The sequence below is a fragment of the Thamnophis elegans genome, chromosome 2 (assembly GCF_009769535.1).
Source record: "Thamnophis elegans isolate rThaEle1 chromosome 2, rThaEle1.pri, whole genome shotgun sequence".
NCBI lineage: Eukaryota > Metazoa > Chordata > Lepidosauria > Squamata > Colubridae > Thamnophis > Thamnophis elegans.
The window spans coordinates 126,024,718-126,048,109 of NC_045542.1; the positions used below are offsets into that span (position 1 = coordinate 126,024,718).

Below are 23,392 nucleotides of genomic sequence, written 5' to 3' on the forward strand. Positions count from 1 at the left end.
TTAAATGAATATTTAGGTAATGGAAGTATGATGAAGAGGAAGATACGATGTTGACACTGGGAAATAATTCAACTCTGAGCACCAGTCAGACTTCCTGTACCAATAAAGCCAGATGTGGAACTTGAGGGAAAAAGCTTCTACCGGACATTGATTTTAGCAAAGAAAAAAACATGAGAAAATTGGGAGCCACCTCCCCTCTCACAATGGCATTTCAGCCACTGCAGAATCAAATCTACATTCTGACATTGGAAGCTGAATACTTGTTAGCCAGTTTATCTGATGAAACAGATCAGGAGTCTGAAAAAACTAGCATATCCCACTGGCATTCCTGCAGATGTTCAAACAGATCACTCCTGCAAAGCCCTAATTCAGTGTTCAATTCTGTTTCTTCATTGCCAACACCCAGTAACTTACTTTGGGGCAAAGGAAGCAGCAGGTAGGAGTGGGTGCTTCTATTGATAAGTTCCCTGAAGGAAAGAGGCAGGAGGCGCCTGAGGTAAGTCAACAGCAACCTTTATTACAGAACAGTTCAACAAGTAAGCTAGCAGTAGACAGGGACCTTCCCCTGCTTGACAGCTATTTATACACCAATAGCCGCACGTCTGACAGCCTGCGCTCAGCCATGCCACACCGGAGCCAATCAGGCGCGGCCTGGCTGTTGCTGGCTGTCATTCAGAGGACTAAACACCTCTTCCCCCCCAGCAAGGGCACATGCACACTATTTATACGGAGCAGGGAGGCCAATAGCCACGCGTCTGACAGCCCGCGCTCAGCCATGCCATGCTGGAGCCAATCAGGCGTGGCCTGGCTGTTGCTGGCTGTCATTCGTAAGTGCGAGGACTAAATACCTATCATCACAAAAGATAGATCTCCCTGACTTCCAGTTGTACTTCTGGCACCTTCGGAAGCCTGGTCCATGAACTTCGTGGCCAGCTCCGACCCCTCCTTATCGGAGGTCCAAATTTGGACCATAGCTACTCTGGAGGAGTGGCGAAGCAAAGGGGACCACCTAGAAGGTAGAGGCGAGACACAACTTCCCTCCCTGAGTAGGAAAGCCCCCCCCCCAGGCAACGATAGGGAGCAGCGGCAACAAACATAACTGCCATGAAGCTGAAGACAGCCTGAAAACCTAAGACTGTGCAGGAGTAGAGAAAGTGAGTGGCTTGTGAACTAGGTACAAGAATATTTTTATTGAAAAGTGACCCCAAGAAATTAAAGGGGGAAGCATATTGGAACTATTGGCTAGCGGCCGAATAAGCCCATTAAAAAAATCAGAATATTTAAGAAGAGAATTTTTTTTAAAGAAAACTAAGGAAAAGAAAATTGAATTCTCAAAGTGAAGACGTGATATTGAGAAGGTATTTTGCAAAATACTGGAATTCAATCTGGAATTTGTTTTTTATTATTATAAACATTGCCCTTCTACTGGATTTATAATTTAAAATAATTAAAATCAGACTATCAGCATTACGCAAAGAGGCAGTACCAAGTTGAAGTTTCAGTACCATCTGCTGCTAAAAGGAGAGCCGTGCAACTTTGGAACCTTTTACACTTCTGGATTATAAGTATTTACCTTAAAATTACTGGAGACTAATACAATAAACAAGATCTTTAGCCAAGTGACCCTGAATATTGTTGAGCAAATTAAAGTGATTGGAAGAGGTGTGGACAAACCCCTTGTTTTTTTTTTTCTTAATTTGGATTGACTGTAAAATGGAAGGAAGTGGAGACAATGAAATGGAGCTGATGTACCAAGACATTACGGATTTTACAAAAGATAGAGCTCTCTCTCCCAGAATCTTAATGCTTCTAAAAGGACAGAGAAATAGGTGGTTTAAGGATGACATAGTCTGAAGACTTAACTTAGGCGGGGGGAACCTGTAACATCTCAAAAGTTGCTGAGTGAGATCTCTCATCTTTGTCCACACAACCAGAGACTGCTGATTGTTGGATGTCAGCCACATCTTGAGAACCAAAGCTTTCTCATTCTGACTGAACTGCTAACTAAGATATAATCTCTGAACAAATAAGAATAGCAATACTAATTTATTTGTTTTCCACAGACATTTTAAAATCAGAACGTTTTCAGAAATATTATTTTGCATTTTTCTGTAGGCTGGTTTGAAAATAATTTAAATTACATGTACTGCACAAGACACTGCTTACCTGAATAACATTACCATACTGGATAACTGTACCAAGCAGCTTTTTATTTTCTGTCTCATTCTGCTTTTTTTCCAAATCTGCAGCATGCTAAGTTTAATAAACAAACAAAAGATTTGTGGTTGAGCGAGGATGGGAAAATCTGCAATCAGTTGCTTTTTTATATGAAAGATGTTACAAACAATACTTCAAGCCCCCTCCCGCCAAAAATCATTGCATACTTGAATTCAACAACACTTAGAGTTCACCCGCTGAACTCATGCTTGTAACTCATGACTAACTAAAGCATTCTAAATGTAATTAATCCCCTCAGAATAGGCTAAACTCCAACCAATCCAACTCCATTCCCAAGTATCAAGGCCTCTCTTGCTATGTAAAATTTAACTGTTCCACTTGTAATTCCACTCCTATTTCCAGTTTCTGAAATTCATATTTTCAAATGCCTGCTTTCAGCCATTGGTTGTTTTCCAACCCATGTCGGAAATGCTAGTTCCTTTTATTGATTTTTGGATTTTAATAAATGGTAAATATAAAGAGAAATAAAGGGAAGAGGAAGAGAAGTACTGATAAAAGGAAGTAGAAAGCAAGGAAACGTGATAGAAAAACATAAAAGGAAACAAAGACATATGTACTAAAAAAAATCAGACATAGATGATAAATTTGGGTAAACATTCAGAACAGAAACAGCAGTGAATTTTTTTTCCTAAACTTCACTTTCATTCTGAGGTTTAAAAAACAAGTTATATGTCTATAAGGACAGAACCATTATTACATCCATATTTACTCATACACAACTAAAAAGATAACATTAGAAATGAAATAGCCTATATAAGCATATGGATTAATCCAAAATAATTCCAACCCATTTTAGACCTCCTTCCAATGAACACAGACAGAATTTGAAGTTTTGGACAGAGTACAATTCCAAAATAATTATTTATGTATTATATTTCTAATCTGCCCAGAAGAGCTTTGGCTGGTGTACAACATCAAACAAGAACTTAAGTTATCCCATCTAAATTAATTTCAAGAATAAAAATGAACCACAGAAGAAAAACAAAGATAAAATCCCAATAACCTGTATAGCAAATTTTATAGTAAATTAAAGCCCTATTTTTAGAAATAAGTATCTTTCTTCAGTTAGATAATAGTAAGACAAAAATTGCATTTAAGTTATAGTTCTCTAAGGGGCTGGTGAAAATAATGTATTTTTATTATTAGTTTGTAAAACATGTACAAGATAACAGGTATTAATATAAACATGGACATGAATGAAAGAAATGAATACAAATAAATGGGAACAGTAGGACAGGGATGGTAGGCATGCTGCTGCGCTTATTCACACCTCCTTTAAGGACCTCTTAGTAATCGGGTGAGGTCCATGGTAGACAGTTTAAGGTTGAAGCTGTTAGAGGAAGTAACAATGGAGTCAGGTAGAACATTCCAGGCGTTGACAACTGTTGATGAAGTCATATTTTTTGCCAGTTTGGAACAGTTTACTTTGAGTTTGTAACAATTGTTCGCCCACGTATTATTGAGGTTGAAGCTGAAGATGTCGTTGACGGATAAGACATTGTAGCAGATAATTTTGTGTACTGTGCTTAGATCATACTGCATGCGGCACAGTTCCAGATTGTCCAAGCCCAAAATTTCAAGGCTGGTGGCATAGGGAATTCTATTGTGAGTAGAGGAGTGGAGTACTCCTCTCGTGAAGTATCTCTGGATACGCTCATTTGTATTAATGTCTAATGTACAGTGTGGATTCCAGGCAGACAAGCTGTATTCAAAAATTGGTCTGGCAAAGGTTTTGTATGCCCTAGTTAACAATACAATGTTGTACATAGTGTACATTCAACTCAGACTTGGAAGAATATTTTAAATACCACAATACAAATGGAAGGAAAGGATGGACTGGAAAAATATAAAGACCAAAATGGCATTTACTGCAATGCCAATAAGGTTTATATCTAGATTCTAATGCTAAGTAACCATCAAAATTCAAGGAGCCATGGTTAGAATGCAGTATTGCAGGCTAATTCACTACTCATTGCTAGGAGTTCGATCCTGACCAGCTCAAGGTTGACTCAGCCTTCCATCTTTCTGAGGTCAGTAAAATGAAGTCCCAGATTTCTGGGGGCAATATGCCGACTCTGTAAACTGCTTAGAGAGGGATGTAAAAGCACAATCAAGCAGTATTAAGTCTAAGTGCTATTGCTAAAATCTGTGTTTGTTAAAATGTGGTCTACGACCCGTGTGCTTCCCACGACCCACCCCTATAAATACAAGTCTAATTTTTAATGCTGTATAGTAAATCCTGATACAATAAAATACAATACAATAAAAATACAATAAAAATGCTGAATAGGCAAAGCAACTGCTGTCTTCCAACAAATGAGCTCGGTATGGACCACAGTTGTCAAAAACACACAGAAACCAGGATCAGATCATTTAATGTCATTGTCATACTGATTGCCCTCTACAACAGTGAGATCTGTAAATCTAACACAAGAAATATTCATCAGATGAACAACTTCCAACAATGTTGCCTCAGAAGGATACTTCTTATCTCATATTGGGAACATGTCACAAACGAACTCATTCTACAAAGAAGCAATTCCTGAAAGCTCTCTGAGATAGTGACAGAACAAACGGTGACTTTTTGCTGGACAAATGCTCCTCATGAGTGAGCAACATCCAGCAGAGATCACAATCAATTGGATACCACCAGATGGTCAGAAAAAAAGAGAAAGGCCAAAGAATACCTGGCACCAAACATTTCAGGAAGACCTGAGGAACATCAATCTTAAATGGAAGGATGTGGAGACTAGCTATGGACCAAGAACTGTGGAGAAAACTTCTAGCCCAATGTGCTTAGAACAGGATGTGATATAGGAGTCCTACTGGTACAGTGGTTACAATGCAGCAGGAGTGGATTCCGGCATGTGTTACTGTTTGTTCGCTCAGAGGCGCACTGCATGTGCTCATGTGCTTGATGCATGCTATGTGCGCATGTACGGTAGTTAAAAAAACCAAGATGGCAGTACCTATAGAACCGGTTCGGGGGCGTGTCAGGCTGAGTTACTACCTACTTGGCCGAACCAGTCTGAACCGGTAGGAACCACTTTGGAATGCAGGATTGTAGGAAAACTCTGCCCACAGCCTATAGTTCGATCCTGACAGGGTTCAAAATTGACTCAGCCTTCCATCCTTCCAAGGTTGGTAAAATGAGGACCCAGATTGTTGGGGACAACACAGTATGCTATTGTTTCCCAAAGAGTGCGGTGAAATATTATGAAGTGGTATACGAGCAGTCCTTGACTTACAACAGTTCATTTAGTGACTCTTTGAAGTTACAATGGCACTGAAAATAGTGACTTATGACTATTTTTCACACCTATGACTGTTGCAGCATCCCCATGGTCATGGGATTTATGTTTGGATCCTTGACAACTGATTCATACTTATGACAGTTGTAATGTCCTGGGTACAGGGAATCCCTTTTTGCGAGTTTCTGACATGTGAAGTTTATGGGGAAGCCAGAGTCACTTACCAACCGTGTTACTAACTTAACAACTGCAGTGTTTCACTTAACAAATGTGGTAATGAAAGTCGTAAAATGGGACAAACTCACTTAACGATTTTCTCATTTAGAGACATAAATTTTCGGCTCAATTGTGGTCATAAGTTGAGGACTACCTGTGTAAGTCTAAGCACCATACAACAAAAGTTCTTTTGGGATCCTCCATAATTTTTAAAAGTGGGAAAGTTTCCTTAGAGCAAAAAGTTTAAGAAACACTGGTGTAAAAAAGTAATGCTCGATTTACAACAACAATTTAGCCCAAAATTTCCAATGCCCAGCAAGACTGTTATTAAATGAATTATACCCAATTTTATGACATTTTGGCTACAGTTGCTAAGATAACCATTGCAGCTGTTAAGTTAGTAACATGGTTTTTAAGTGAATCTGGCCACTGACTTTGCTTGTCAGAAGGTCACAAAAGCTGACCACATGATCCCAGGACACTCCAACCATCATTCCTATCAGCCAGTTGCCAAACGTCCACATTTTGATCAATTGGCCATGTCCCCATGCCACAACAGTCATAAATGTAAAAAAAAATGTGATAAGTCACCTTTTTCAGTGCTGGTGGCACTAGAACAGTGTTTCTCATCCTTGGCAACTTTAAGTCCTGTGGACTTCAAGCTGGCTGGGGGATTCTGGGAGTTGAAGTCCACAGGACTTAAAGTCGCCAAGGTTGAGAAACATTGCACTAGAACCTGATGCAGCCAACATGCAAATTATTTTCTCTAGCTTTCTCTTTCCTTCTTGTTTTGATTTTTAGGAAACCGAAACCAGTGCGTCTCTCTCTCTCTCTCAAATTATTAAATCCTCTTGATTTTTTTAAAAATAAAAAGTATGCATGTTTTACATTGTTATTGTTGATGATGAGGCTCTAGGATTTCCGTTTTTTTTTTTAATGATGCCGTTTTCAAGTACCTTTTTTAAAACAAGCAAAGGGATCATTTTGTGTAGCAGCCACTAGGTGTCGCTTTGTTAAAAGGAGAATTGATTTTGTATTCCAGTTAAAACCCGTCCCAGATTCCTAAATCCCTTAAATGGTATTAGTTTAAAATAACCTGACCCTTAGCACAGCTTGATCTACAGCAGAAGATCCTGTATTCCACCCTTAAATACACAAGCCAAAAATGCACGTGACTAAAAATGCATGTTGAACATTTTTTTACAGATTACTTCAAACCACATGGAAGAAAAAGTACCAAGACAGGAAACAGCCTTGATTCTCAATGAACACTCTGTATCCAGATGTTGTGTACTCCTTGCACTGAGAGAACTTATTCATTAAAAACCAACCACTGTGTTATCTGTGCTTTCTCTATTGCATTCCTCTGTTCAGAAGAGACTCATCCTGCTGCAGCCAAGAGCTCTGTAGCATTTCAAATAATCTTACGCACACAAAAGGACGCTTTTTCTCAGCGCTGCTAAATATGGCTAAGATCCAAAAGCTTGCTTGGGCTTGCCCAATTGTTTTATATTCTTACCCAGCTTGGATCCCATCAAGCTATTTTTGAAACACCTCTCAGTTTCAATTCAACTGAGGCTGTGTGCACTGCCGGACAATGAAGAACAGGTTCTTAATCTCTTCTAACCTCATGAAATGTTTACAAAATTAACCAAAGGCATTTTAATACCAGGAACTGACCCAACATAAAGGATGTATTGTAATTATTTTCCCTGAACAGAAGTTGTATACAGTTCCAGTCACACATACCATAATAACAATAGCACTTAGACTTATATACTGTTTCATAGTGCTTTTACAGCCCTCTCCAAGCGGTTTACCGAGTCAGCCTATTGCCCCCAACAATCTGGGTCCTCATTTTACCCACCTTGGAAGGATGGAAGGCTGAGTCAACCTTGAGCCTGGTGAGATTTGACCTGTCAAATTGCAGGCAGTTGGTGTGAAGTTTCCATATTACAACAAGTTGGCAGTCAGCAGAAGTAACCTGTACTACTGCATTCTAACCACTGTGCCGCCATGGCTTTTGATGCTAGTTTTTGGGATTCACTTTGGTTCCTTCCTTCCTCAGAAGGACCACCAGACAAATAGAAAAGGGATGTTTACTGGTATTCATTTATCCCATCGATTAATAAACGTTGCAGATGTAATTCTGGGTGGCTCACAACATATGAAAAACAATAAAAAAAGAATATAAAGTAAACAACAAAATCTGTTCTCTGTAGAACAGTGCAATTTTAAATAATTCATTGGTTAGAAATACGTGCCTCTAGTTTCTACTTCCATTGTGGACAAACATAAATATTTGTTTTGCTTTCTGTTTTTCAGATAAAGTGAACACTAGCTGGGTATTTAAGGCTCAATAAATAAGCCAATCACAATGATGGTTTGCACACTATATTAGGCAAAGGAGGTGGGGCATGGAAGGCACTGTTCTCTGTGTGGTTCTGTTTCCAAGGCCAGTTCTGGTCCGTATTGGTGCAAGGAAAGTAGTCAAGCCCAAGGCTCGTGTTTTGCCTCAGGGCTCTGCCTTCCTCCTTTTAAAAAAAATATTTACAAAAGTCACTGGGAGGTCATTATTGGGTATGGTATCATCAATATATGGATGATATCCAGTTCTACATCTTTGCTGTCGGTCATTCAGTGAAGTGGTCAACTTCTTTTCCAGCATTTGAATGCTGTGAAGGACTGGGCAAGGAGGAATGGCCTCTGGTTCAACAAGAGAAAGGGGCTAAGGGTTTGGAGTCCCTCAGATCTCCACTGAGCCATGGTGGCACAGTGGTTCTGCTGATCATTGGCTGCCAGCAATTTGGCAGTTTGAATCTTACCAGGCTCAAGGTTGACTCATCCTTCCGAGATCAATAAAATGAAGACCCAGATTGTTGGGAGCAATATGATAACTCTGTAAACCACTTAGAGAGGGCTGTAAAAGTACTATGAAGGGGTATTTAAGTCTAAGTGCTATTGCTATAGTGCTATTGCTATCTGGGGTTTCTCTTTGGTTTGGGATGGGGTGGCTCTACCCCACTGAGACTCGGGGGTTTCTCCTGCATTCACAGCTCCTGTTCAAAAAGCAGGTGACACCTATGACCAGAGGAAGTAACTTTGCATAACTGCATCTTGTGCACCAGTTGTACCTATTCCTGGACCAGGAGGACCTGTTTATGGTCACTCATACCTTAGTCATTTCTGATTGAACTAGTTCTACATGGAGCGGTCCATGAAGGACTATCCACAAGGTTCTATTGATTCTGAATGCAATGACATGGGAGTTATGACATTTTACTATGTCCATGCAACACCCTATTCTATGAATTCAAAACCCTGGTTATCAATTTTAAAGCGTACATTTCACAGGACATGAGAGACTGCCTTCTTCTGAGAACGTCTCCCCCGCCCATATGCTCCTACAAAGAGGGCATTGCTCCCGGTTCTTTTAAAAAAAATCTTGTCATTGTATGAGACTTGATTGTGATTGGCCTTGCTCTCTGGACTGCCCCTTTCCCGCCCACCTCAATAAATAACACACCCCAACTTTGTTTTGTTACAGGAAAACTATGTAAGACTATGTAAGACTCTTCCCCTGGACATTAGTTAACTAAAAGTTTCATTTTGGTTGTTTGGTTTATTGCTTGTTTGCTATTTATATTTTGTAATTAAATTGGGAGATGGTGAGTTTTATTTATTAGTTGTTTATTTGTTTGTTTATTATTTATTTATTTTGAGCTGTATGCTCTTCCAGAGTCACGCTGTTTGAGTCAGAGTGAGATGGGATGGAGTGGGGAGGGGACGGAAGGGCAGATGAAGGGCAGATGGGAAGGGGGAGGAAAGGAGAGGGAAAGGGAGGGGAAGAGCCGAGGTGGCGCAGTGGTTAAATGCAGCACTGCAGGCTACTTCAGCTGACTGCAGTTCTGCAGTTCGGCTGTTCAAATCTCACCGGCTCAGGTTAACTCAGCCTTCCATCCTTCCGAGGTGGGTAAAATGAGGACCCAGATTGTTGTTGGGGGCAATATGTTGACTCTGTAAACCGCTTAGAGAGGGCTGAAAGCCCTATGAAGCGGTATATAAGTCTAACTGCTATTGATATTGATATTGCTATTCAGCACATCATGTGAATCTACATGCTGCAAATATATAATACGTAAATATCCAGCCTCAAATATAAAGTCCACCTTTCAAAATATAATAGATACCTATTTAAATCTATTTTTATTAGCATAGATACCATATTTTCCTCAAAAAAAAGTGGGTGGAAATGTCTGTGTGTCTTATAGAGCGAATACTGCGGTTGGGGCAGGGGGGTTGGTGAGGTGGTGGCAGCATTTGCCGCTACCTGTCATTGCTGTCGCCATTAGACATAGCCAGAGAACATTGGAGCCTTCACTGCTGAGCAGCAGTTGGATTGACTTCCTGCTCAGCTGTTCTAGACAGTGAGGAATTCCGCTGCCAATAACTGCCAATAGATAGGTGGCAACAGCGAGCAGCAGTGAAGACGTCATCGTACAGCGACTAATGGTGCTGATAGGTGGCGGCAAGCCCTACCACCTAGAACAGCTGATCGGTGATATTCCGGGAGGCCACTCCAACTGCCAATCAGCTGCTCGGCAGCAAAGGCTCTAGCATTTCCCAGAGGCGGCAGCAGTTCAGCTCAGTTGGTGCGCGCAACGGAGCGGAGCTCTGACGAGCCATGTGCTGGGGCTGCGATAATGTGCTGCCAGGCTGTTTACTGCAAGGAGGCTAGCCAGGTGAATACCAGATGGATGCTGGGAGGTAGAGACAGATTTTTTTCCTCTTGTTTCATCTTCAAAAGCTAATGCGCATCTTATGGTCCAGTACATCTTACAGTGCAAAAAACATGGTAAATACTTTCCTTTTCAAATCTTTAGTTGGAACAAGTGCAACATTCTTTTGCAACAACTAATTGATAGAAATTAGTTTGAGACCAGCTTGAAGACCGCCATTCCAGAACAGATACTCACATGTAGTTTGTTGAGTAAAACCGCATCAGTTGTGCTATTAGCTCCTGGTTTAGCAGCTTTCCAGAACTGCTTCTGTGCAGAATAGCGATTCATGGGGCATAATTTAAAAAGGCAATCTATAAAGACACATAAGAAAAGGATTATTACACCAACTGTTAACATATGCTATTACTATTGATCTGTGCATTTTATGTTTAAGGACACAATTTAAAACAAATCACAGGAAATCAAAGGTTCTCAGAATGAAAATAAGAATAATATAATACAATACAAAATAGAAATAAAACAATAGGAAAAGTAAGCCATGGTATAATTTCTACTTTTTATTGTAACCCAAAACACTTAAAGTGATCGTAAATGAAGGAAAGATTTTGTCAATTTTTGAGATACTAAAGCAAATTATTTCTAAATTATCTTAGGCAATTTTGAACTGAAATATTTGTTATTCCTTGATTATAATAATTATTATAAAAAATAGGTGCTTGTGAAGTATTGATCTCCAAACTAAATTTTAAAAGCTTTGATATCCATTTTAACAATTTTAACACCTTACATTGGAAAAAAACATCTAGCATTGTCTTGTATTTTTAATGTTTCTTCTTTTGGCTAAAGTTTTTATAGACTCAGAGAAGTAAAGTAACATTTTTTTCTAACTCTAAATCAAAACATAGACATTAATGGCCTAAATAATACTAGTAATATGAACTCTTTTCTAAATAGTTTAAAAGGTTACTACAAATGTAGCTCTTTGCATGTTAAAAAGAAATTAAAATACTCAAATGGTGTCTTTTATACAAATATTATGGCTTGATAACTAAAGAAATTCACAAATTAGAACATAGAAATCCCGTTGAGAGATTTTGGTTGACAGGACTAAAATTAAGAAACAAAAGGTGATTGTGTTGTGGAAATTTACTAGAGATTGCAAGAAGACCTGAATGAAGGCTTTCTGTGTTGAATGACCAAACTTACAAAAAGAAGCAGTGACAATGTTCATCTCAAATCTAGGTAGCTCCTACTAGCATTTGCACAACATCTTACCGACTCTCAATGGAAAGTCTTTCTTGTCTCCACAAAGGTCTAAAGACTATTAGGCCTAGGGATCAGAGTGGTGCTTCTTGTTGTTGTTGTGCCATATCCATTATCGGTCGCTGGCAATCATGTTGGAGATCCTATTTTTATCAACCGCCCCATGAAAAAGTGCTGCTGAGTTTTGTCCAAACCTGTCCCTTAGATTTTGAAGCCAAAATGTTTTCTTATTCCTGGATCTTGTTTGCCTTCAATCTTTCCCTGGAGGATTAAGTGAAGTATGCCGTATTTTTCTGTGTGTCACATCACATGTCCGAAATAGTCTAACTTTTGCATTTTAATGGTTTTGATGATTTCTCCTGGCTTTCCCAAGCGGCTTATGACCTCCTCATTTCTGATTTTGTCAACCCAGCTTATACTTAACAGCCATCGGTAAATCCACACACAGTGGTGCAGTCTCCATAAAATGCGGGTGTTAGAAGTATTTGAGCATCCAATCCAAACAGGATTGCGTAAGAATGACACTGGACAGAAGGCTAAAAAAGAGGTAGGTAGTTTTATTCAAGACAAAGAATCTGCTCCAGAAGGTACCTACAAATGGATAGATATTAGACATATGCTTGGGAGTTGTAGTTCTTTTATGAGGTATGGGTAAGTTTGTGAATGTAACCTCTGTAATATTTAATTTGGTAGATGTGCCGCTGTGATAGAAATGTTCGTAACTTACTTGGCTTACTGTGTAGATTTTTCCCCCTTTGATGTGTTTCTATATGGGGGACTTTGGTGCCACCTCTGTGTATACCCAGGGAAACTCTGTATTGTGAAAAGGATTTTCCCCTGGCTGCTATGATTTGCGCAGGTTAATTAGTTTAGCCTGCTTATTAATTACCAGAAGTAGATTAGTGATCTTTGCAACATGGTCTTCTAATTTCGGTTATTTGTGAGTCATGTAAATATGGAAAGGAAGGTCAAGAGACAGTATAATAAAATTCTTTCCACAGTTATTAAATCTTTCCCACACTGGCAAGACTCTTAAGTTGACTGTGCTGTCCTGTAACTGTCCTGTGCAGTTTTCAATTATTCAACTGTCTTAATGTTCTTAATGTTTGAGTGGTTACCTTGGGAGAGGATAGTATTGTTTGTTTTAATTTTATAAAATCTACCCATTGCCCTTTCACTCAGATGCATGAATGGCTATGGGCAGCTATATAAATTAAATGAACCAACATTGGAGTTTTATAAAACTATATTTTTTTAAAAAAACAGTTCTAGCTTATCCCTTTATTTGCTATGCCACCATTTGACACTGAAAAGGTGACCTAAAAATTTGAATATATGTCACAGAATAGGATTTACACCTAGAGTTTGGCAAAATACAACTGCAAGGACAGGAAGTGAAGGAAGAGAAACTTCATTCCAGTATTCTGAGCACCTTACTTCCTCCCATCGGTCGCTAAGCAACTGATAATGCAAAAATTAAATCAAGCTCTTTCAAAACTGTCTGCTCCAAGTAACCATTAAAACTTCTATCTGCCAGAAATGTGGAAAAAATAGAACAGCTGTTCCAAGTGCCTCTTTGCAATTAGGCAGAAATAAAACTTTAGATTGCTATTATGTAATTTGGTAGATAACACAATGGAATATACAGTTCTATTATGCATTCTCATTTTACTAGTTATATATAGGTGTTGCATAGGAGTAAAAATGTCAAAGAGATGACATTAAAGAAAAAACAAAAAGATTGCTTCAGAACTGAATATCCCTTAAAAGAATATGAAAGAGAACAAATGGGTCACTCTTCCATTCTATAAACATTCTATATACCGAGAAGTTCCCTGAGGATGGGCTCCAGCATGAAAGCTCAGAAGACTAAACTTCTGGTCCCAGTCACCGACCCAGATTGGATCCTGCACCATTATCATTATATTTGGCTCCATTTACTCTGCTATTATCTGATTTTACTCCCAATTTCCTTAAATCTTTCAACAGGTAGATAAAGGGCTGGTCCTAGAATTGAGCCATCTTTGGACTTGAGTTATTCTTTGCAGAAGTCTACAGCACAAATAATTATTTAAAGGTAAAAGTAAAGTTTCCCCTTGCACATATGTGCTAGTTGTTCCTGACTCTAGAGGGCGGTGCTCATCTCCATTTCAAAGCTGAAGAGCCAATGCTCCATTTCAAAGCCGAAGACGTCTCCATGGTCATGTGGCTGCCATGACTAAACACCGAAGGCCCACCATCCCACCAAAGGTGCTCCCTATTTTTCTACTTGCATTTTTATATGCTTTCAAACTGCTGGTTGGCAGAAGCTGAGACAAGTAACAGGAGTTCACTCCATTACGTGGCACTAGGAATTCGAACCACCGAACTGCCGACTTTTCTGATCGACAAGCTCAGAATCTTAGCCACTGAGCCACCGCATCCCTAGTAATTTATATAGGTATAAATCAACTCAGTGTAAGAAGGAATTTTGGGAGCCCTCACTTGTTATTCCTCTTCCTAAGGACAGGAATACATAATCACTGGAAAGAGAAAACAACTCTCAGTGTCTTTTCTTCATGATCCTAATGAGGAATCGAGAATCTCCAGCACTGGATGTGTTGGACAAATGTTATTAAATAAATATGTCATAACAATTAGATTTTAACAATGATTTCAATTTCAATGAGCATGTTTAGCATCCATTTTTATAATAGGATGTCATATAAAACAGGGGCAATATATAGTAGTACTGGAAAAAATGGAACCTATAAAAAGATCTCAAGCATGATAAGGACATTTTTACTTTTAAATAAAGATTAATAGGTTGTGATTGGCAAATGGACTCAAGGCTTCTTAACAGTATTTTTTTTATATAGACTGTATACAATATTGGGATCCTGCTGGTTTAACAACCAGTATCATGATGGTGTGCTTCTCTCTCGCACACAGGTTTAACAAAACTTACCTTCCATGTTACTTCTGGGGAGTAACACAGCTGAGGTGCCACAATCTGCTCTGCCACACCAATCAGCTGAGTTGAGTAAAACACAGAGGAATAACCAGTTCACTCCCCATCTGATTGTCAGAGCTACCTGTTCACCTAAACCAGTCTGAATTGGCTGAATCCCACCCCTGACTACATAGTAAGATTTGTGAATCTGCTAAATATTCAATTCCAAGAATAGAATAGAGTAGAACAGAACAGAACAGAACAACAGAGTTGGAAGGGACCTTGAAGGTCTTTTAGTCCAACCCCCTGCTTAAGCAGGAAACCCTACACTACTTCAGACAAATGATTATCCAGTCTCATCTTAACAAATCCAGTGTTGGAGCATTTACAACTTCAGCAAGGTGGGATGGGTCAGTCATGATTGGGATGAGGCAGTTCCTAAGGTAACCTGGTCCCATTCCTTGAAAGGATTTAAAACTGATTTGCAAATTATTCAAGGTCACAGAATACTCAAAGATAACTGCCTTTATCACAATATTTCTACCAATATTATGTAAGTGGCAATTCCTAGGCAGCCATGGTTATTCCTTGGAGGACAGCCACTTGAGATCCCCCGTATTCTTTGCTAGGCTAGGAAGTGCACACAACATTCAAAGAAAACAAAGGTATCCTGTTGTGTAATGTTATAAACAAAACTCTGTGTAGGTTTGTAGTCCACCTGGAATTGAGATTGACAGAATGTGTTTATCTTTTTTAAATTAAAAAAAATGTGGAAGATCTGGAAGAAATAAAATTTTGAGCAGTAGACTACCAAGCATGTTTTATATACTTTAAAAAAATTCATTTAATATTCATTTAATTTCATAGTCCAAGAACAGATAGCTAGGGGTTTTTCCAGTTTAATGCATCTACATATACATTTTGGAATAAAAGGATATCTATTAAAGCAATTCAATAAGATAAGCAGAGATAGCAGTTCTATTATCTACAAGGTATTCTCTCCCAAATTAATATTTTGCCTTTTTTTTTAAAAGTAATACAATAGCGAATATGTGTGGGAATGAAAATAGACTCTTATAATATTTACTATATTGTGTTCTGGTCAGATAATAAGCAAAAATACAGGTATATTGGGTCTGCTGCAGGAGTGAAATTCAGAAGGTTCTGATAGATTCTGGAGAACCGATAGTGGAAATTTTGAGTAGTTTGGAGAACTGCCAATACCACCTCTGGCTGGCCCCAGAGTGCAGAGGGAATGGGGATTTTGCAGTATCCTTCCCCTGCCATGCCTGCCAAGCCACACCCACAGAACCGGTAGTAAAAAAAAAAATAATTCCACCACTGGTCTGCTGTAAAACATATACATCTGTTTCATCTGTGGCTTTCCCACTTTAGGGGTTGAAAAGCTGCACTGTTTTAAAATGCATGTCAATTCAAAATAGTCCCTTGACGATTATTCCAGTATCCTGACTATATCAAAACATTTTATTCTCTGCTTGAGAAAGTGCACTAGTGTGAATCTAGCAGTAGAATTGCTCCGCATATGCTTTGATATTAAATCTTCATAGGAAAAGAAATATCAGAAAAATTATTCACCTAAATTGTTAAATAACCCAACTATGGATTTTTTTTTAAAAAAAAATTCTTTCTCTCTAATGGCTGTTACTTCATTTTCTGGAACCTGATCACAGGTGGTATTCAGCCAGTTCTGACAAGTTATGGAGAACTGGTAGCGGAAATTTTGAGTAGTTCGGAGAACCGGCAAATAGGCTGCCCCTGCCTTTGCTGCCTCCCAGCTTATCTTCTTTTGTTGCCCAGAACAGAAAAATGGAGCTGGAAAGCAGTTTAGTGGGGTGGGGAGGGAATGGGGATTTTGCAATATCCTTCCCCTGCCACGCTCACCAAGCCACACCCACTAAGCCACACCCACAGAACCGCTAGTGAAAAATTTTGAATCCCACTACTGAACCTGATGCATCATATTCAGGTAGACATTGACTTACAACCATCCATTTAGCATGCATCTGAAAGTTATGACCATAAAAATAACCGTTCCTTGCACTTGCAACTGTTATAGCATCCTGACGGTCATGTGATCAAAATTTGCAGACTTGGCAATTAACAATGGCTGCAATATCTCAGGTTTAAAGAAGAGATTGGTTATCCAATCTCTTCTTTAAAACTTCCAGTGTTGGAGCATTCACAACCTCTTTTTCAAAGTTTGTTTGTGAACTTCCGGTAGGCCCGTTGGGCCCTTTTTTCACCATCCACCAGCTCCGTATGCTTTCCTGAAGCCTGGGGAGGACAAAAAATGATCCAACGGGTTAGGGTTAACCCTAACCCTACTGGAAGTCCAGAGGATTCAGTGAGGCCTGTGTGCATGCACGGGGGGAGCGCGGGTGTGTGTGTGCATGCATGCGAGGGGGCAGGACATTGAATTGTGGAAGTGGGCATGCACGCACTATTGCACGTGTGTTTGCCCTTTTGGCACCCGCACAGAAAAACATTCACCATCACTGTTCTAGGTTGTTTCTCTCCTTGATTAGTTTCCACCCATTGCTTCTTGTTCTGCCCTCAAGTGCTTGATTCCCCCTTCTTTGTGGCAGCCTCTGAGATCATTGGAACACTGTCCAATCTAACCCAAGCCATTGCTTTAAAAACCCATGACAATTTTTAACAGTATTCTTTGCATCTACATATTGTGATAGCCTCCTGCTTGTCTTTTCTGCAATACGTAAGGTTCAAAAGCTTCGCAAAATTGTCTTAACTACTTTGAGCAGCCAAAGAACAAGATCCAATGAATAAATTTAGACCGCTAGAATAAATAAACAAACTCAAGAGAAAAAACTTAAAATCTCATGTCCTGATTCACATTCACCTCTCATCACTTAGCAATAGTTTAGAACTAGGTTCGCAAGGCGTTATTTGAGATTTTTATCATTTTAATCCCCAAATTATATACTTAATCTGTAAATTACACAAAATAATATCTAATATTTCTCTTTTGTCTTCTCTGAACTTGTAGTGAAACATTAAGTCATATTCTGATTTCTGAAAATTAAGAGAAATTTCTTCAAAGTCTATTATTTATCATTCAATATATCATATGTTTCAAATAAATCTGAACCATTAGTAATATATAATTGGCCCATATCTTCCTCACCCTAATACTTCCTTTAATATTTTTATTTTGTATTCCTAGAGAACCAAAGATTCTCATTGCTATAAAAATAGCTGTGAAGATAATCAACATTCTTGTCTCATTCTATGAAGTGCAATAGGATTTGAATTCAAATTATTATTTTTTCACAATGTTGCTTTCAAATTTTTGATGAAATTAATCTTTCTCTAAAGTCTCTTTTTAGCGGTCCAATGTAATAAATCAAATGCTTTAAATATATTTAGGGCACACTTAATCCAGAGGTTTTTTAAAAATCAGGACTAGAATTTCTTTGGTAAGCAAGAGAATTGCTATGTTGCACACAATTTTACAAACTTTATTTTGCCAGTTTTTAAGCGAGAGTTGTTAATGGAACCATGCAGTGGGATCAATCAGAATAGAGCTGGTAGGGCCCTTGAAGGTTTTCTGGTTCAACCCCCTGCTCAAGCAAGAGATTCTATACCATTTGAGACAAGTGGCTGTCCATTCTCTTCTTAAAGACCTCCAGTGATGAAGCACCTGAAACTTCTGAAGGCAAGCCATTCCACTGGTTAATTGTTCTCACTGTCAGGAAGTTTCTCCTTAATTCCAGGTTGCGTCTATCCTTAATTAGTTTCCATCCATTGTTTCTTGCTTTGCCTTCTGGTGCTTTGTAAAATAAGCTTACCACCTTGTTTGAGGTAGCTCCTCAAATACTGGAATATTGTTGTCATGTCACTTCTAGTCCTTATTTTCTCTAGACTGGCCATACCAAAATCTTGCAACTGCTCTTCATGTGTTTTTGTCTCCAGGCCTTTGAGCATCTTAGTTGCTCTTCTCCACACTTTCTCCAAGGCCTCAACATTTCTTTTACAATGTGGTGACCAAAACTGGATGGAGTATTCCAGGTATAGTCTTACTATTGAGTCATTAAATGAATCCAGCTTCCGCACATTGGTGTTGTTTGTCAGACGCCAGCTGGGAAAATACATATGGTGATCACATGACTCGAGGGTTCTTGCAATCATAATAAATGCATGCCAGTTGCTAAAATACCCAAATTTTAATCAGGTGATTATGGGGATGCTGCAGTGGTTGTAAATATGAGGACAGGTCATAAATCACTTTTTCCAGTGCCAGTGTAACTATGAACAATCACTAAACACATAGTTGTAGATTGAGGATTTTCTGTATATTGTCATATTCTAACCTGTGCCCCTTTCCCTGTCAAAGTGAAAGAACAGAAAATAACGCATCAAGTTGTGGGAGCTTCATTCCTAGATGCCATTTCTGACAAATGGCAGTCCATTCTCTTCTTGAAAGTCTCAAGAAGAGTTGGGCTGCCATTTGTCAGAAATGGCATATAGGTTTCCTGCTTGAGCGGGTGGTGAGGGTGGGAGTGTTGAACTAGATGACCTATAAACGGGGTGGCGAACCTATGGCATGCATGCCACAGGTGGCATGCGAAGCCATTTGTCAGGGCAAGTCATTTTTCACCCTCCCCAGGCTCCAGAAGAAGGGGCGTGCTGCACCCATAATGCAACGCCCCCCCCGTGCGCATGCACACATGAGAGGTGCTCCCCCATTTTTTTCATGCTTTTTTGGACCTCCCCAGGTTCCAGAGGCTTTATAGGAGCCTGGGAAGGGCGTAAAGAGCCCCCCACCTCATCCCCCCCCAGGCCCTCCGGAGGCTTAGGAGCTTCCCTGAAGCCTCCGGAGTGCAAAAATCTACCCTATGGGCAAACTGGAAGTTCAGGAATGGACTTCCAGTTTGTTCGTAGGGTCGGTTTAAGCCCTCCGGAGGCTTCAGGGACCTTCAGGGCTCGTAGGGTCCTTTTTAGTTTTCCGGAGGCTTCAGGAAAGCCTCCTGAAGGTCCCTGAAGCCTCCGGAGAGCCTCCGGGGGGCTGTTTTCACCCACTCCAGGCTCCTATAAAGCCTCTGGAACCTGGGGAGGTCCAAAAAAGCATGCAAAAAATGGGGGGAATCACCTCTCATGCATGCATGTGCACTGAGGGAGATTGCACATTGCATTATGGGTATGGCATGCCTGCCCACGACCCCTCTGCACTTTCCCCCTTATGGCACGCGAGCCAAAAAAGGTTTGCCATCGCTGACCTATAAAATCCCTTCCAACTCTGATAATCTGTAATCTCTAATCTGGAATCTTTCCAGTGTCCAAGAAATCAAAATTATTTACCCGACATTAAAGTTATTTATAAAAATATAAAACAAATGTCACTCTTCTCATTATTATTTATTTCTTTAAAAAATACAGGGTTTTTTCATGAAAAATATTTTATTTATGTCAATACTTAATGAGTTTAATACTGTGATTTTTACACAATAAATAAATATTCTGTGAATGGATCCATTAAAATTTTTAATATGGTAAATATGGATAAGTGTAACCCAATCAAACAAAAGGTGATTTAAGGTCCTACATAATTTTTAAAAGTGGAAAGCTTCTGTTGGGTTCAGTTCCAAGTGGAAAGAAAAATACTGTAATCAGGGAGACTGCTTGGAAAGATAGTTTAATGGTGGTGGGCAAAACCACATGGTTTGAGATCCTGGGCAAAAGGGCATATGGGTGAAAGATAAAGATAGATTTATACCCTCTGTTGGGCTTTGAATTTGAGTTTGTATTATGATTGGTGGTCTCCTATGGGGCCATGCAGGGGTAACTTTGTAGGCTGTCTTTGAGTCCCAGGCTTGGTTGACTCTTGCTGGGTGACGATGTAATGAAAGGCTTTGGACAATTCCTACTATGACTCTGCCTGAAGGAGGTAGATCTTTGTTATGTAGAATAGACTGGCCCAGTCCATAATGGCCCATTGGCAAAGGTGGGGAGGGGGCTGTGTTTCTGCCTCCCTTTTATGGGAAATATTCTGCCCTTTTAATATTTCCTAAAATATCTCATTTTCCCAAGAGAGGGGTGGGTGATAACTTCCTACAGTTCCTAAGAACAAATGTTTTAAGAAACATTATTCTAAAGAACTAGCACTTGTTATCTTCTAGGAATGTTATTACAACGGGAAGTCTTTCAGTTCTTTCAAATCAAAAAGAACCGAATAACATAATCAAATGCAGAATAAACTCCTGCCAAGCTTATTTGCAAGGGATGATACTCCAAGTTCATTAAAACGGGAGATCTTCTGGTGATTAAAATTGATTGTATTGACTTCGAAAGAGGGAGAAACGAAAGTGGGGAAAATAATCACTAAACTAGCAGAACAGCTTCTTCCAGAGGCAGCAAGGAACACAGCTTTACCAAATAAGGCAAGTTAAAGTGAAATGCCAGAAAGAAGCAGGCTCCGTTGCGGTTGACTTTCATGTGTGTACGTTTAAAAGATCAGGCAGCTGGATAAAAGAACACGTCCTTATACCAGTATTATTAGAGGCAGGATGCAGATGGAAAGAGCAAATGTTTAGAAAACCAGGAGGAGAGGAAAGTCTCCCCCAAGGGGAACTTAACCTTTAACACAGACTTCATAAAATTGTCAAGTGCTATATACATTTTTAAATGCAGAAGAAATATTACAGATTGTAGTTAAACCATCAATCCAGAGTCCTGTTCAGTGCGATAATGAAAATGTAATATTGCCCTGCTATGAGATATAAATATTCATCTGATTAGCAGCTAAGTTTAAAATGCAGAGTGTGTCCTACGGTGATATACAGAACATTAGGTGCTTTTAACACTCCTCCACTGAATACTTGTCATTTCCATGATTACACTTAAATAAAAATTGACCACGTGCTCTTGACATAAATTTGTGTTTCAAAACAGCATTTATTTTACATTAGGGGAAACTTTGGGGGAAATTCCCCTACTTTCCCACAGGTTGTTTCAAAGATCAACTCATCCCAGCAGTTTGGGAATTACAAAATTGGTAGCTGGAGAGTTAAGTCTCATGGGTTCTTGGGGGAAAGGAAGAGCACTGCCTATGATCTTTGCCACTGCCCTTTAGGTTTTATTTTAAAATGCTCCTATTTTACTACTTTCCTCCATGAAAATAATTGTGTGCCATACTTATATTGTTGAACAGCTAGTAGTAAACACAGCTAGAGCCACGAGTAGCTCAGACACTAAACTTTATACTTGCTGAAGTACTTTCTACTTAGATATCTTCAAATCAAGAGTGTATTACAAATCAAAGAATTAAAATGGATGGATGGAAGGAGGGAAATATGTATTCAAGTGATAACACTGCCATTCTTACTTTTTTAAGTATGTTAGTTGTAATCTTATCCCAGAATGACTATCTAGGTTGTCAGCTAAGAGGGTGGAAATGAACAAATTAAAACTCAGAGCGAAAGGGATTTTATGATGGACAATCTCTGTATTAGTTGAGTGAAAAGAAATGACTCCTAAATGGGACTGTATCTGTACAAAAACAACAAATGCATGAATGTCTTTTGAACCTAGGCCTCTTCTCGGTAACCAAGTATATCAGTACACTGATTCATAGGATTCTTCTCAGAAAAGAAGAATTTGACTGTTATGAATACGTCTGTTGCTCTAATCCTCTTCTTTCTAGAATTTTTAGACCCTACTGCTTATTACCTGTGACAATTTATATAGAAATTCTAGTTCAAAATATCTGGAGGGCACCATAATAGATTGGTGAATGGCTCATAACTTCACAGCAAGATCATGAGGCCTATAGAGTTCTTGTGATTGAATGGCTGATAAATCAAATACTTAGAGTGTATTAGGCTGTCGTGAAAACTGTTTAGAAGCTACTATTAGCTCAGATTTTTGGCCATTAGACGTTATAAAGAGACGAAAGCATCATTTATTACAAAATGTTTGTGTAATACCTTTTTGGAATAACTTCAGATGTTCACTTTGCTTTGATTTACACTGAAACCTCTACAAATAGATACCTTCATTTTTTAAATATTATTTAACATTGAAAACATTTTTGGATTGAGATTACTAAAGCGCTTTCTAAATTGTAAACTAAAGAATGTACACCAAGATCTGTAACAAGCTGTATCAGGCAGATTATATTGTTCCTGATTTTCTTTAAATTGGTTGCTATAAATTATTAGCCACATCTGCAAAACTACAGATTAACAACTCCTGTAGTACACTGGGAAGTTTCACATGTATATTCCAAGCACATTCAGATGAAAACAAAAGTACAAGCAACCTTTTTCCCAAGTGGAATGACATGATTTTCTCATCTCCAAGTCTTGGAATGTAAATGAAACAACATTTTATTCCATAAAAGAACAAAGTAAAACCACAAGATATGACATTCCATGGCCATTAGAGATGTATTATTAGAACTGTTTCTTCCGCTAGTGTACTACAACCATATAAAAGCTGCTTCCTTTGGGACTGTACTTTTGACACAATATTAGGCAAATACACCACAATGACAAAAAATAAACAAATGCCTTACACTCTTATATAGAGTAGAATAGAATAGAATTCTTTTATTGGCCAAGTGTGATTGGAATTTGTCTTTGGTGCATAGGCTCTCAGTGTACATAAAGAAAAATAAAGTAGAATACATTCATCAAGAATCATAAGATACAACACTTAGTGATAGTCATAGGTTACTAAAAAAGCAATCAAATCACACTAGGAAACAAAACAGT

At 38.9% G+C, this 23,392-nt stretch overlaps 1 protein-coding gene across 1 annotated transcript in view; it reads right to left on the bottom strand.

Moving 5' to 3' along the window:
• Positions 1–23,392, bottom strand: part of ITPR1 (inositol 1,4,5-trisphosphate receptor type 1) — a 264,200-nt gene that overhangs the window by 162,712 nt on the left and 78,096 nt on the right. Inside the window, exons 4-5 of the mRNA XM_032210776.1 lie at positions 10,682–10,797; positions 2,167–2,253 (exon numbers count right to left, since the gene is read on the bottom strand). Coding sequence (XP_032066667.1) covers positions 2,167–2,253; positions 10,682–10,797 — 203 coding nt within the window. The remainder of the gene's footprint in view (positions 1–2,166; positions 2,254–10,681; positions 10,798–23,392) is intronic.